Source organism: Aptenodytes forsteri, unplaced genomic scaffold (assembly GCF_000699145.1).
Source record: "Aptenodytes forsteri isolate BGI_AS27 unplaced genomic scaffold, ASM69914v1 Scaffold172, whole genome shotgun sequence".
Taxonomy (NCBI): Eukaryota; Metazoa; Chordata; class Aves; order Sphenisciformes; family Spheniscidae; genus Aptenodytes; species Aptenodytes forsteri.
Window position 1 is genome coordinate 12,686,908 of NW_008795018.1, and position 12,979 is coordinate 12,699,886.

A 12,979-nucleotide genomic window follows, 5' to 3' on the forward strand; every position below is an offset into this window, starting at 1 on the left:
ACATCCTATGAACTGCTCTCAGGATGGCCAGCCAGGTATCTTCTCTCTTCCACAAAGGACTGAGATCTCTCTTTCTCTAACAGAAAATCGTGGGCCCACCAGCGCTTTGCATCACTTTCACTGTTATCTCAAAAAGATGTATGTTTTGACAGGTCATTGTTTCTGTGTTTTGTCTGTCTTAGCTGTTTCTTGTTTCATTCATCCAAACACTGCATATGCATTTGCAGCTTGATCCTAGGAGACACTGAGCATCCTGCTATGCAGAAGGAGACTCAGCGCATCAGAGGACTCAACTTTTCGCTACTTCATTTTGAGAATCTGTGAAGTACTGGAAGATATCAAAAAGAACTCTGTTCTATATAGGGGTTTTTTTTGTTGCACTCATAGCATGTTTGAACATTTTTTTTTTTAACTTTGAACATGTTCAACAAAAAGCTGCAAGAAAAGTTAGGAATAGGAAGTTATTTGAGAAAGAGGATGCGGACTTTTTTGTCTAATCATGAACTTACCAGGCCACCAAAAGCTGAGAGGCAGGGAGCTGACAAGTTTTATTGTCTGGATTCACAATCATGGGGTTCAGAATGAGCTGAGCATTCACTGTCACAACAGGTCTGGCTCTGAGGAACAGAAATAAGGGTCACTGCATACAGAAGGAGCACATTAGTAACTCAGTTGCAGCAGAGAAAACAATTAACTGAGATGGCCACAAAGAAGCCGGAAATGTAGGGTTACTTGGGAGAAAACACTTTTATAATGCTGCTCCTACCCAAAGGAACTTTTTTTTTTTGCCAAGAAACTGTGATACCTCCTACTATGACATTCTGAAAGCTCTTCACAAAAAAATCACAGGTTAATAACATCACTGAAACAGTATCTTACAGTTAACAATAGGTGTGTCCTGAGACTGAGGCACAGACACATTTCATCACATTGGGTTTTCACAAAGGGACAGAGTCTGCCTTTTGGGATTTACAGCAGTCCTTTGGCCATTATTTCATACTGTCGAATTTGTTTTATACTGTCTCCATTAACAGTGACATATTCAGACTTGCTATCTCTGCTTAAGATTCTTAAAAAAATGAACATAATTTGGTTAAAGTAGATGTTGACCTAGAATATCTTGAGCCAATAATAAAGTAAACTCTGTCTGACATGTCTTGAGACAATTGACTTTGGAAACCAGGAATAATCATCACAAAATTCTGCTGAGTATATTAATACACAGTTGTGGTGATGGGAACCATCCCTCTGAATAACAATCTGTTATTAAGTAATGAGACAATCTATAACTGAGAGCAATTTAGAAGACAAATGAAAACAAGAAAGGGTCTAAATTCTTTTTTAAGACAGCAGTACTATTTTACAGTAACGTACATAATCCTGGTAAAACCAGCTTATTACAAAATTACTTTCCTCATATTTTAATCCACAGCTGAGCTTTTATGATTACTTCTCTGTATTACTTTATGTGCTGGTTTTGGCTGGGACAGAGTTAATTTTCTTCATAGTAGCTCGTATGGGGCGATGTTTTGGATTTGTGATGAAAACAGGGTTGATATTGATTGATACGGGGATGTTTTCGTTACTGCTGAGCAGTGCTTACACAGAGTCAAGGCCTTTCCTGCTTCTCACCCCACCCCACCAGCGAGCAGGCTGGGGGTGCACAAGAAGTTGGGAGGGGACACAGCTGGGACAGCTGACCCAAACTGGCCAAAGGGATATTCCACACCATATGACGTCATGCTCAGCATAGAAAGCTGGGGGAAGAAGAAGGAAGCAGGGGTCATTTGGAGTGATGGTGTTTGTCTTCCCAAGTAACCGTTACACGTGATGGAGCCCTGCTTTCCTGGAGATGGCTGAACACCTGCCTGCCCATGGGAAGGAGTGAATGAATTCCTTGTTTTGCTTGGCTTGCGTGTGCAGCTTGTGCTTTACCTATTAAACTGTCTTTCTCTCAACCCACGAGTTTTCTCACTTTTACCCTTCTGATTCTCTCCCCCATCCCACTGGGGTGGGAGTGAGCAAGCGGCTGTGTGGTGCTCAGTTGCCGGCTGGGGTTAAACCACACCACTTCAGCAAGACATTAAAAAATAAAATTACTTTCTTCATTTTTGTGCAACAGGGAAAACCTTTTTTCCAGCAAATTTCAGTTAATAAAATGCTGTTTCTCCAATATGACAAGTTGCATATTTGATGATACATTCTGGCCAGGAAACAGAAAGATTGAGGGCCTCCTGCTATTCACTTTCTTAAATTAAATAGAACACATTTTTTATTGCTATCTAAAATACACACTGGATCTAATTCTCCAACGTTTCACATCCTGTGCAGTCATTCATGCCACTGCAAAGTGATGCATTGCAAAGTATTTGCATGATTCTTAAATAGGGCAGTAGGAAAATCAGGTCTACTCACTGCACCTACAGTGTTAGCTAAAATGTGCTAACGTTCCTGTTCTACAAAATTCTTATGCTTTGACAAACGTTCAGCTGGGAAGCAGAACATGCCTTCTCTCAGTCAGGTACTGTTGAGAATACAGACAACAAGAAGACAGACAGGAATCAAGAACTATGACCACATTGTTGCAGCAACGGATGGTGAATATTTAAAGGCAAAGAACTGTCAGCATGGATGGACTAAGAGGGCAGCAGCAGATTTTTGTTTATGTATTTGGTAATTTTAATTTATACCTCTCATCAAACAGTGCATTTAGTGAAAATCCATAGTCAGCAACAACTTCGTGATTTGTAAAATGGGATCTTGTACATTTTTTCTAAACTGAAGCTAAAAGCAGCAGTCTTTATTTTCAATAAATAGTTTACATCTTAATGTACACGACCTCCGAAGAATCAGTCTCACTTGAAAATTTCTTACTAGTACCATTCCCCCAGGAAAGAAATTAATTTTCAATGTTATGCTTTTTAAATTTCTCTCTGATGAGCTGTAGCAAGAACTTTTTGACTGTATAGGAATGTGTGTGACATTGCTTTAAAAATAGAAAAGATACCATTTTCTTTTCTTGTCTTATTTAAGATTAACTGAGGAGTCAAACATTCCAGAAGTTTCCTGAGCTAGGACTAAGCATGGAAATTTTCATTGAAAATGACAAGTTTTGAACATGGGAAAAAAGCATTTGTTTCTCACAAGATGCTTAATTCATCATCTGTAATGAGCACCTTTTACACATTGCACCAGGGAAACACAGGAATGTGAAATTTGTTTATTTGCAGATCTCCCACCAAAGCTGTAAAATAAAAAATCCATTGTATTTACCACGTACCTGTAAACAACTGCTTTTCCAGCTCCAAATGCACCTACAATTAAATCTGGAAAAACAAAACAGCTTCAGAAGAACTATATGGAAGCCTCTTACATATTTTTTTTCCAGCCTAAATTAGATTATATTAAAAATGCAGTTACATAAGACAAATGTGATTGATAATTCCTTTCTAAGTCATTTTTTCAACAGTGTACCTGAAAGAAAACATTTCACATTGTCAGAGGTGGGCTCATAAATGTCTTGGTTGTATCTAGTAAGTGCTAATCTATTTAACGCAAGGTCAGCCATACCACAATCTCACTTCTCTCCAACTTGCATTAAAGGGGAAAAAGGATGCCATTAACCCCTATACATTTTATTCCAAACTATTAATTGCCCATTACACAAAGAAATGCAAACCACTTAGTCATCACTCTCATACAGGTCATGCTGAAAATTTATGGTGTTCCTTCCTGACAATCCTTCCCATCCTGCTTTGAGTTTTAAGTGATTTGTTCATTAATTTAAGCATTACATCTCTGTGTACATAAATACAAAGCACAGGTGGGAGGATGGCTGATTTCATAGTTTCTAATGTTTTCAGCATCGTAGCAGCATGTGCTAAGGCTTACAATAGTTACCCGTCTAAAGCCATCTTTTTCCCCATCAGTCACCATTTGGAACAGATGGAATCAACAACACGAGTGCTACACCGGGCCTTGGAAACATCTTTGTTACTGGACACTGGCCTGGGTTGTGAATCTACAGGCCCAAATATTTCCTCTTTTTGCCTGGAGTCCCCACACAGGGCTCTCTGGAAAGATCCAGACTGGCTTGCTGGACCACTCAGGCCTGCTGGAGAAAAGCTGGAGCCAAGCAGTGAGGAAAAATCATCAACTTTCCTGCTGCCTCTAGCTGGAGCACAGTTTAAGAAAAGGAAAGAGCTTTGTTTCATTTTCAACCCCCCTAGTGTCCATCTGGGCACTCCTTTCACTCCACTGTTGTTATCATACGGTTTGATTTACACATGTCCAATTCAGAAGACCGAGTCTTACAAAAGACCTTGCAGTGGTACAGACCGGCAACCTAAATTGATCTAAATGAGTTAATTAAACCAGTACTCAGGGTTGTAAACAAACCCTTACTTGCTGCTTCCATAGTTTGAGCACTGGTTTGCTTAAGAAGCCCTGAAGTCATCGAGCATGATACAAATACAAAGCTTTGATACCAATCAGCTGGGTGGGTTTGGGCCAGGTCTGGCAGCGTGTTTTCCAGCACTCTGTCTGCCTTTCAGATGGTCAGGATTTTGTAAGTTTAAACAAGTACTCCACACAGGCAACAGCCTGTCCTACAATGAATTCCATTGAATAATGTCCTAATAGGAGCAGGCATGGACAGTTTATGGGTCTGATCCTCTTTTTGTACAACATTTACATTTTTCTACTTCCATTGGCCTTAGAGAAATATGCTTCAGGGTCAGGAACTCTTTAAATAGCAGAAGAAAATGAGTGTATCTATCTCCTTTTTGGGACATTTATGGGTCCTTTTCTTTAGCAGCTTTTATAGACAACTTGCACACAGTACCAAAACCTAAAGATATTTTCCTCTTAAATAAACAACTGATTGAGACATAGCCATACACAATGCACACGGCAGAACTTTCCCTGGCAGCTCTCTGATAGCAACACCCATGGTAACCCCAAAAGATTTAATATTCTGTTGGTTTTTTGGTTTTTGTGTTTGGGGTTTTTTGTGTGTTTGGTTTTTTTTTTAAAGGAAAAAGAAACATTACGTTAAGAACAGAAAGTGAAAGACAAGAAGGAAGGGGTTTCTGTTCTGTTGTTCCCAGCTGAATACTCTTTATGAATTCTGCAACAGACTTACGATATGTACTGTTTCATACTACACTTGATAACTCAAAAGGTTTCAGTACAGGGCTATGTTATGGCAGAGACAAAACAGGTAGATATCCAGGACTTATCCAGGTCCTGGTCTTGTGATGATTTCATAATCTGGTCTTTCATTAAAAAATAAAGCACTCCAACCCTTCATAGGCACAAGGAAAAGCTTGAACACACAGCTTGAGTAATCTTAACAAAATGTAGTCTGTTTGAATGAGTCTGTCAGATGCAGTTAGCCTCACTAGTACGAGTGAACCCTTTATTTCAGTATCTACAGCTGTGCGGACTTAGGTCCCCACTATTTCGGCATCCCCACTTTAATATTAAAGGGGATTTTGTACATCTGCTTAATAGTTAAATCCTGGTTTCTTTGGGACAGAGCCCAGATTATTTGAAGACAGAGGGTAATGGGTCTAGAGAAGCAATAATAGGCCCCAGCCACCAAAAGACTGGTTTTCCATGAGCAGTCTTTCTGCTTTGCCACCTCAGCCAGGTTTGGAGACACAGCAAAAAAGATGAGGACATTCAATCATGGCACCATCACAAAGGCCCTATTTGAGCATACTCTAAGGGCAGCCAGGGCTGTGCTCATCCTGCTCTCGTTTAGAAGCTCTTACTTTTTCCCTGACATGTCCTTTATTCTCTGGTCTAAGCCATGCTGATTCTTGACCCAAAGAGCTTGAATGAGTGGAACTACTCAGTAGGAAAGGTGGACTTAAGAATGAATAGACAAACAATAAAACATACTTATACCCAGTAGTAACATCTATGATCTAATGTGAGGACCAAGGCATTATATATTCAAGCAGAGTATTCACTGGAAGATCCATTAGGGATTTTGCTTTGCTTCTACTTGTTGTGTTACAGAGCAGTAGTTTTCTTCTTCTTTCTTTCATTGCCTTGTGGGGTGCAACTCCTATACCCATCATCGGAAAAAAACATTTTTGACACTGATACGAATCCATGAGATTTGAATACACATCAAATCAGAACACTTTTATAAACAGAAGTTTTGAAATTGTTGTGTGTTCTGCAGAAGAAAAGTTATTAATAATTTCTATGAAAAAATGCATGAGATGTCTAAATTATCTGAAGTTTGGCAACTTTCCCCTCCTAAAAATAGAGAGAAGTTGTCTGTATTCATTGCTTGTTAATGCTACACATGCAATGTCACTGATGCAAAGGTCACTAGCTGAAAAATAAGTGTTTAACAAGCAATTTGGAATTACATAGCAAAAAAAGCCAGCTTAACTACTTATAACCCTTCCAAACAGAGTCTGAAGAAAAGCATATGAAAACCTTTGCTTCTTTGCATTTGTGAGGGGGGGTTTCAAGCCCAGATTAAAATATGTATAAATAGAGAAAGAAAGAGAGAAAGTATCAGAATCACAAAATCTCCTTCACTCCTTTTCTCATATTTCATGTTTTCAGGAGGATGAGGGACCTCATAGGTTTAAGTAAATGACCACTTTGCCTATGTCATCTCATTGAGAAGATCCTTTATCATCTGCTACCCTTCAGAGAAGCAGAGATCTGTAAGGAGAGGCTGGTGGCAGCAGCCGCGCTCTTCTGCCTCATCGCTGTTGTGGAATAAATGAGCTGTGGGGTCACAACCACACTGCAAAACCTAAGAAAACAAGCATGGAGTGACTCCGAAAGAATTTTCAACTTGCATTTCAACACAGCTTGGGAGTTGTATGCCCTAAAATCCCAGCTGGTGGAGTTCACAGAGCTTAATCCTGAAACAAGTGTCTTTGGCATGTACTTAACTGAAGTCAAGGGGCACTGCGCAAAGTTAAACAATCCTAATGCTTATTTCAAATTTTACTTTGCTCTGAAGGGAAGGCTTGCAAGATGTTGTCTGGTGAAGAAAATACATTTTCTGAGATAAAATTATCATAAAAAGTTAAGGAAAGAGTATTCACAGATGGCACTGAAAGGCACACTGGATTTTATAAGCTGGTCTGTTTACCTGCACCTTCTGCCATGTGGCTGTGCCAGACCTGAAACACCATGTGATAACGGGCAGAAACTTGCCATGATGCTGACTAAGCCTTCAACCAACTGGAGGAAGTAGGAAGATCAACGAATTCCTACCCCCAGTCTCAACAAGATATATTCATTTATTAACTTGAGGAAACTCTTTGATCCCCCGGTATTTTTAAAGCACATCTCCATCCCCTGTGAGAGATGCAGCCCCAGGGAGTCTGAGCAGGGAGGAACATGCGGCGTGCTCAGCACCCCACATTTGGTTGTAGTCTGTCCATTAATCCCAAGAGAAATTGCCAAGGCATGGTATCTCATCTCGTTTCATGGGGGACAGTGGCCAAGAACAACAGCCAATGGAGGACTACAAAATTGGCACACACTTCACTTGTGAGAAACCCAAAAATGAAACAATAGATAGTTGAGTCACCTCCCCACTGCAACTCTACCAGAATACAAGCAGGCAAGTGTTGACTTTATGGACTCAGAATGATTTGCTGACAGCTTTAAACATCACTTTGTGTAGTCTGTCAGTTTAATTGCATAGTATAAATAGGAACTGGAAAACAACTAGAATCCTATCTGAGTACAGGTGTTAATGGAAATTTCATAAAAGAGAGTGAGAAAACTGCATAACTGGAAACGCTGCTAAAAAGTCTTTATGGGTTTTTTTGGTTTTTATTTCCCTCAGTGGATCAGGTGCCAAAAAGGCCCACGATCAGATTTCTATTTGTTTTCTAGGATTTCAGAGAGCATTAGACTCCCAAATCTCAGTAGGAAAGGTCCAGAATAAAATTTCCTTTAAATGGCCATTACTTCAGGCTTGACCATAATAAAGGACACAGGATTGTCCAGTTCAGCCAACTTTACTCAAGAATTTTAGTTAAATACTACAAACAACCACCACCCAAAACAGAGTCACTTTCTTCCAATCCTACCATTCTCAACCACCTTGATCCTTCTCTGTTTTTCAATCATTGTGGTAGCAGGTCTGTTAAGTATAACACCTAAGGCTAACTCATTTCAATGCTCCCCTTTTGTCTGAATGAGTCCCTTTCATAATACAATGTTATTGTTCATTATACTACAAACAAATCCAGTTAATGTTCTATCACTTCAGTAAATCCCTACTTACTGGGATTAATTGCTTCATTCTTATATTACATTGGGCACAATTTTGTGATTTCATTAAATATCTCAAAGAATTTTAGAAAAGCATACCTGTAAATTACACAGATAATAATTTGCCATAAAATTAACATATTTGTATGAAATTCTTGGCTTGTCACTACATTTTTGATTGATTATTCATGTGAAAACGTAATTATCTGGTAGAAACACTTCAGCTTTTCTGCATTTGCTGGCAGAACCCATGCCCTTGTTCTGGCTCCCACGCTCAGCAGTCCTCTCTTACCAGAGCAGATGCAGCTTCTCATTGATTTAATTTGTTTTTCTTCCACAAATCTCCTGGACCAATTTCATAATTTAATCATCACCAGATTACGATTTGTGATATTGTTGGCACAATGCCTATTGTTCTCAAAAAAATTATGAATGCTGAAGAACCCTTGCCTCTCAGAAAGAAACTTGAGGGTTTTCTTCCTGCTGTTTGAGTTAACGTACTTAGCGGATGGAGCTGTTATATTCTCCTATTTTAATAAGATTACATTGGTTACTGAAGTTCTGAGGAAATTTTGTCTGATTATCATACTTGTTTCCCTCTTAAAATGTTTGTAGAGTCATTTGTTTATATTAACTATATGCTAGTCTTAAGATAATAACTGAGTCCAAAATAACAAGGCATGAAGATGCCTTTATACATTTCCCTGTGCTGACAAAGGCTTGACTAAAAAGAATAACCAAAAGAACAGGCCAACAGCTGTGTCTGTATAAAAGTGGGATACCTTGAAGATGAAGCTTCAGTGGCACTGATTCCAGGGTGACTCTCTAAGTTAATAAGGAAGACTTACACAAGCATCTAAACAGGCAGGGAGCAGAAACAATAGTACATAATTTATTTGAGCAATTAACTAATTAACTAATCAACAGTCTTTGAATAGTGAATTCATCTAGAGCAGTGCTCTGAATCCACCCACACTGTTAAAAGAAACTGGTTAAATCATCCTGGTTCACAAACGCATTTGAAGAAACCACAGCCTGCTGGAGGATATGCCACAAGAAGAAAGCAAGCCTAATGAGTTGAGTAAGTTATAAACTATTTGCTCAGCTATAATCAGCCATCAAGTGACTGAACATATGCTGAAATGTGAGGGTGGAGACCTTACAGCCTCCAGATGCCTGAGCCCTGCACAGATAGATGAACCAGCTGGAAGTGTGGCACCATCACCTAGATAATCACAGACTCCAAGCACTCAGTGGGGACCAGCTTTGAACGGATGCCCAGAAGCCAAAAGAAACAAATTTATTTCCCATTAAACAGATTTATGGATTTCTTTTGTTCCTATGAAAATTGAACTATGCTAATAGAAAAAGACAAATAAAATTATAAATAATATAAACTACAACTCAAAATACATGTCTAAGCTGAGGCTTCATTCTCTGCTCCAGGCCTTGATGACACAAATAAAGCTCAGGATGGAGCAAAGGGGCCCTAAAAGCCCCAGATTTACTGGCGAGTGGAGTGGAAGCTGTGTTGAAAGTTATCATTATGTTGCTCAGATATTCCAGTGTAGAAGACAGCCAGGAAGGTTGTGCTGAGGCAGGGATTTCAGAATATCTTGGGCAAACCTTGAAGAGCTGCTATTACAGAGCTATATAAACTGTTAAGGGCCTCGCCAGTACGGCCTCAGATACAGCATGATGCTGCTTTGCCATGTCCTAACCTCGGCACTGAAAAGTGCAGCACAGAATCTCACACATAATTCCTTCCAACTGCCACTGTATTTGCACTTAAACTGATGAAAAAAGCCCATCTTTTACACTTTTTCACTCCATTCACTGCTCCCCCCCTTTATTTCTTTAATCCCCTTTATTTTTTTTGCATGACTGTCAATCCAGAGTAATGGCATTAAGTCAGTATTTACTACAGCAGCATAAGTGAGATCGGATCCTCTCCTTTGAATATGACCTTAGAACATGAGTTGTCAAAAAACTGTGAAATGGATTGTCTGCTGAAAGATGTTACACTTATGTCAGTAAATTAGTGCCAGAGAATGTGCCTGTGTGCCGTACCTGCACTGTCTGTGCAGGGGTATCATTAGAATGGCCCTAAAGCAGTTGGCCCATGCCAATTATTATTCTCCAAAAGAGAGCACGCAGCAACCCTGTTTTGGCAAGAAAGCGAGTTTGATAGTATGGACAAGGACTGTTCAGTGACAGTTCAGAACCAAAGAACAGCATATTTATAGTGTAGATGTAGCTTAAGAGAATTAATTGGTCTTTTCCTTCAAATACTGGGTACATATTGTATACTGGAGAGATACTGAGTATCTCAGGTAAGCATGGTACTAAGTTTGTCAGTGTCATGCTTGGAAGACTGAGAAAGCTGCACGTTGTTTGTTCCCCTGAACAGACGCATCAAAAAGCAAAGAGTTCGCTTGGTACATTCAATCTGACTGACATGCTTAATCTGCCTTCCTCTTGCTGCTTCCCTCTCACTAGCCTTATCCAACTATAAAGTTTGGTCAGGTTCTGCCTAACTCTTACATGACTACAGAGGAAGGAGCATCCATCCATTCATTACCACCATCACCACTGTTTGGCATTGCAATTCTTCTGCTAGATGAGGAACAGAGCTCTGTTTGGGGCTGAAGGTGATGAATACCAACACAGAGAGAGGGCAGCTGCATGTTTTTAGAGCAACACAGCTGTTAGGATGATCAGCACAGTTTTCTGCCTCTGCTGCTTCCCAGGGTTGAAAGTTTCCCACTACCTCCAAGCCTGCAAAGCAGAGACTACCATATTATCACCCCTGCTGTGTTGATAAAGGAACAGTTCTGGGCACGTAACATCTGGAGTGTCTGCAAGTATGACAATTTACAGAAGTCCTTCCCTGGAAAGCTGTGGAGATGTAAACCAAGGGTTGCGCTTAATAACAAAACCTAAATCTTCCCTGTTGAAAGATTAGAAAAATCCCTGTATTTTCACAATGCTGAGAGTAGAGGTCTGTTACTATTACAGTGATAACATCTATGCCAGGGCAGCTAAAGACAGATGGTCATTACACTGACAGGACTGCTAACGAGAAGGAAAAGCAGCCCTGTCTGCATGCTGACCCTACTAGAGAAAGTTTCACTTTTAGGTACGATGCTGACCAGGTGGCTGTTCAGCTGTCTGTATCCTGTGCTCTGTGCAGTGAGTGGCTACACAAGTGAAATTAAAATAAAGTCAGGGCATGAGCTTGAGCACTGTGTTGGTACTGTCCAGATTTTTATATTAGCACAGACTCTGGTCTGATTTTGTGTGTGCAAGTTAGTACTCTTCCAGACAGTGGCCAGGAATGGTCTGGGGAATAGCCTGGGCCAAGGACCTTTCCCAAAAGGCTGTTTGGATATGGCCATCCTGTTTCAGTGGGCTGGAGGGTTTCATCATGCTGGTGAGCTGTGCTGTGCCATGTAGCCTTAAAGCCAGACCACAGTTCGTGGCTCACTTTTTATTTTCTTGCACAAACATAATCACTGATACCAATGAAAAAGATTTGGGATTATTGTTTTGTCAAGTACTAATTCTGATTTTCTTCTCAGTAGGGAACATAGAGCTTTTTTTTTTTTAATGTCAGATAAGTTTGAAACCCAGGTCAATGGTAAAATCTTTATTAGAAGCAATGCTTTAGCCAGACATAAGTCACACTTTACACACTGCTTTTTACACAAAAAAGTATAAAGAAGAGGCAGCAGCGATGACAAGACTGAACCATCATCTGGTACAGCAGGACTGGTGTGCCATTTGCCTCTGCACAAGGCTTACAGGATTGCTAAAACATATGGCTGAGGGAGGGAATATGACAGAGGTCTGTAAAATAAGAGTGGACTAAAGAATTGTTTACTGTCTCTTCAGTATAAGAACTAGGGCACATCCAAAGAAACTGTCCAGTGGAACATTCAAGACTTGAATGGCATGCAGTGAAAAGAATTACTTCTTCACAAAATGTGCAGTTAGGCTGTGGGGCCCCTTGACACAGGTTGCTGTGGGTGCCAAAAGCTCACACGAGTTCTAAAACTGATAGGTCAAATTCATGGAAGAAAAGTCTGTCAAGGGCTACTAAATTTGAAGATGCCACCTCTGACTCAGGGACACCTTGCTCCTCCAGTTGGTTAGAGCTGGGTGAATATTCTGGGAAATATTACAACAACTGAGCAATTTCCTGGATATCTGTTGTTGGCCACTGCTGGAGACACGCTACGGTGCTAGACAGATCTTTCACCTGTATCAGTATGGCTGTATTATGTTCTTCCCTGCCTGCTCTGTTACTCCACCATTAAACCTGTCCGTGCTCAGTTTTCTCCCATATTTATTATGCAACTGGGGTCCTGGGGGACAAGAGGGTCTTCCTCTGCCTTTCCTAGATAAGACCAGGAAGCAGGAGGTGGTCTCTCTCCCTTTGCTGGCCAGGAGTTGCAGGAAGAGAAGGAAGGAGAAACCACTCTTCCATCCACAGGAAAGCTGGGGGATTTGAACAGCACTGAGTATTAGGCAACTTCTGTCTGCTCCCTATTTCCTTCTCTGTTCCTGAGCTTATACAGGCATTTGGATGAAGAGAGAAAGATATCACTTCCTGTACCAAATGGCTGCTCTTTCCCAGAAGGCTAATAGGTGGATCTCAGCCTGAATTGAACTCCCAACCAAGAGAGGATTTAACCTTTGTCCAATAGGA

General features: G+C 40.3%; 1 protein-coding gene across 1 annotated transcript in view; it reads right to left on the minus strand.

Annotated features, from left to right (window-relative positions):
- ITGA8 (integrin subunit alpha 8) overlaps positions 1 to 12,979 on the minus strand; it is a 122,790-nt gene that overhangs the window by 71,415 nt on the left and 38,396 nt on the right. Inside the window, exons 14-15 of the mRNA XM_009275732.1 lie at positions 3,281 to 3,326; positions 510 to 617 (exon numbers count right to left, since the gene is read on the minus strand). Coding sequence (XP_009274007.1) covers positions 510 to 617; positions 3,281 to 3,326 — 154 coding nt within the window. The remainder of the gene's footprint in view (positions 1 to 509; positions 618 to 3,280; positions 3,327 to 12,979) is intronic.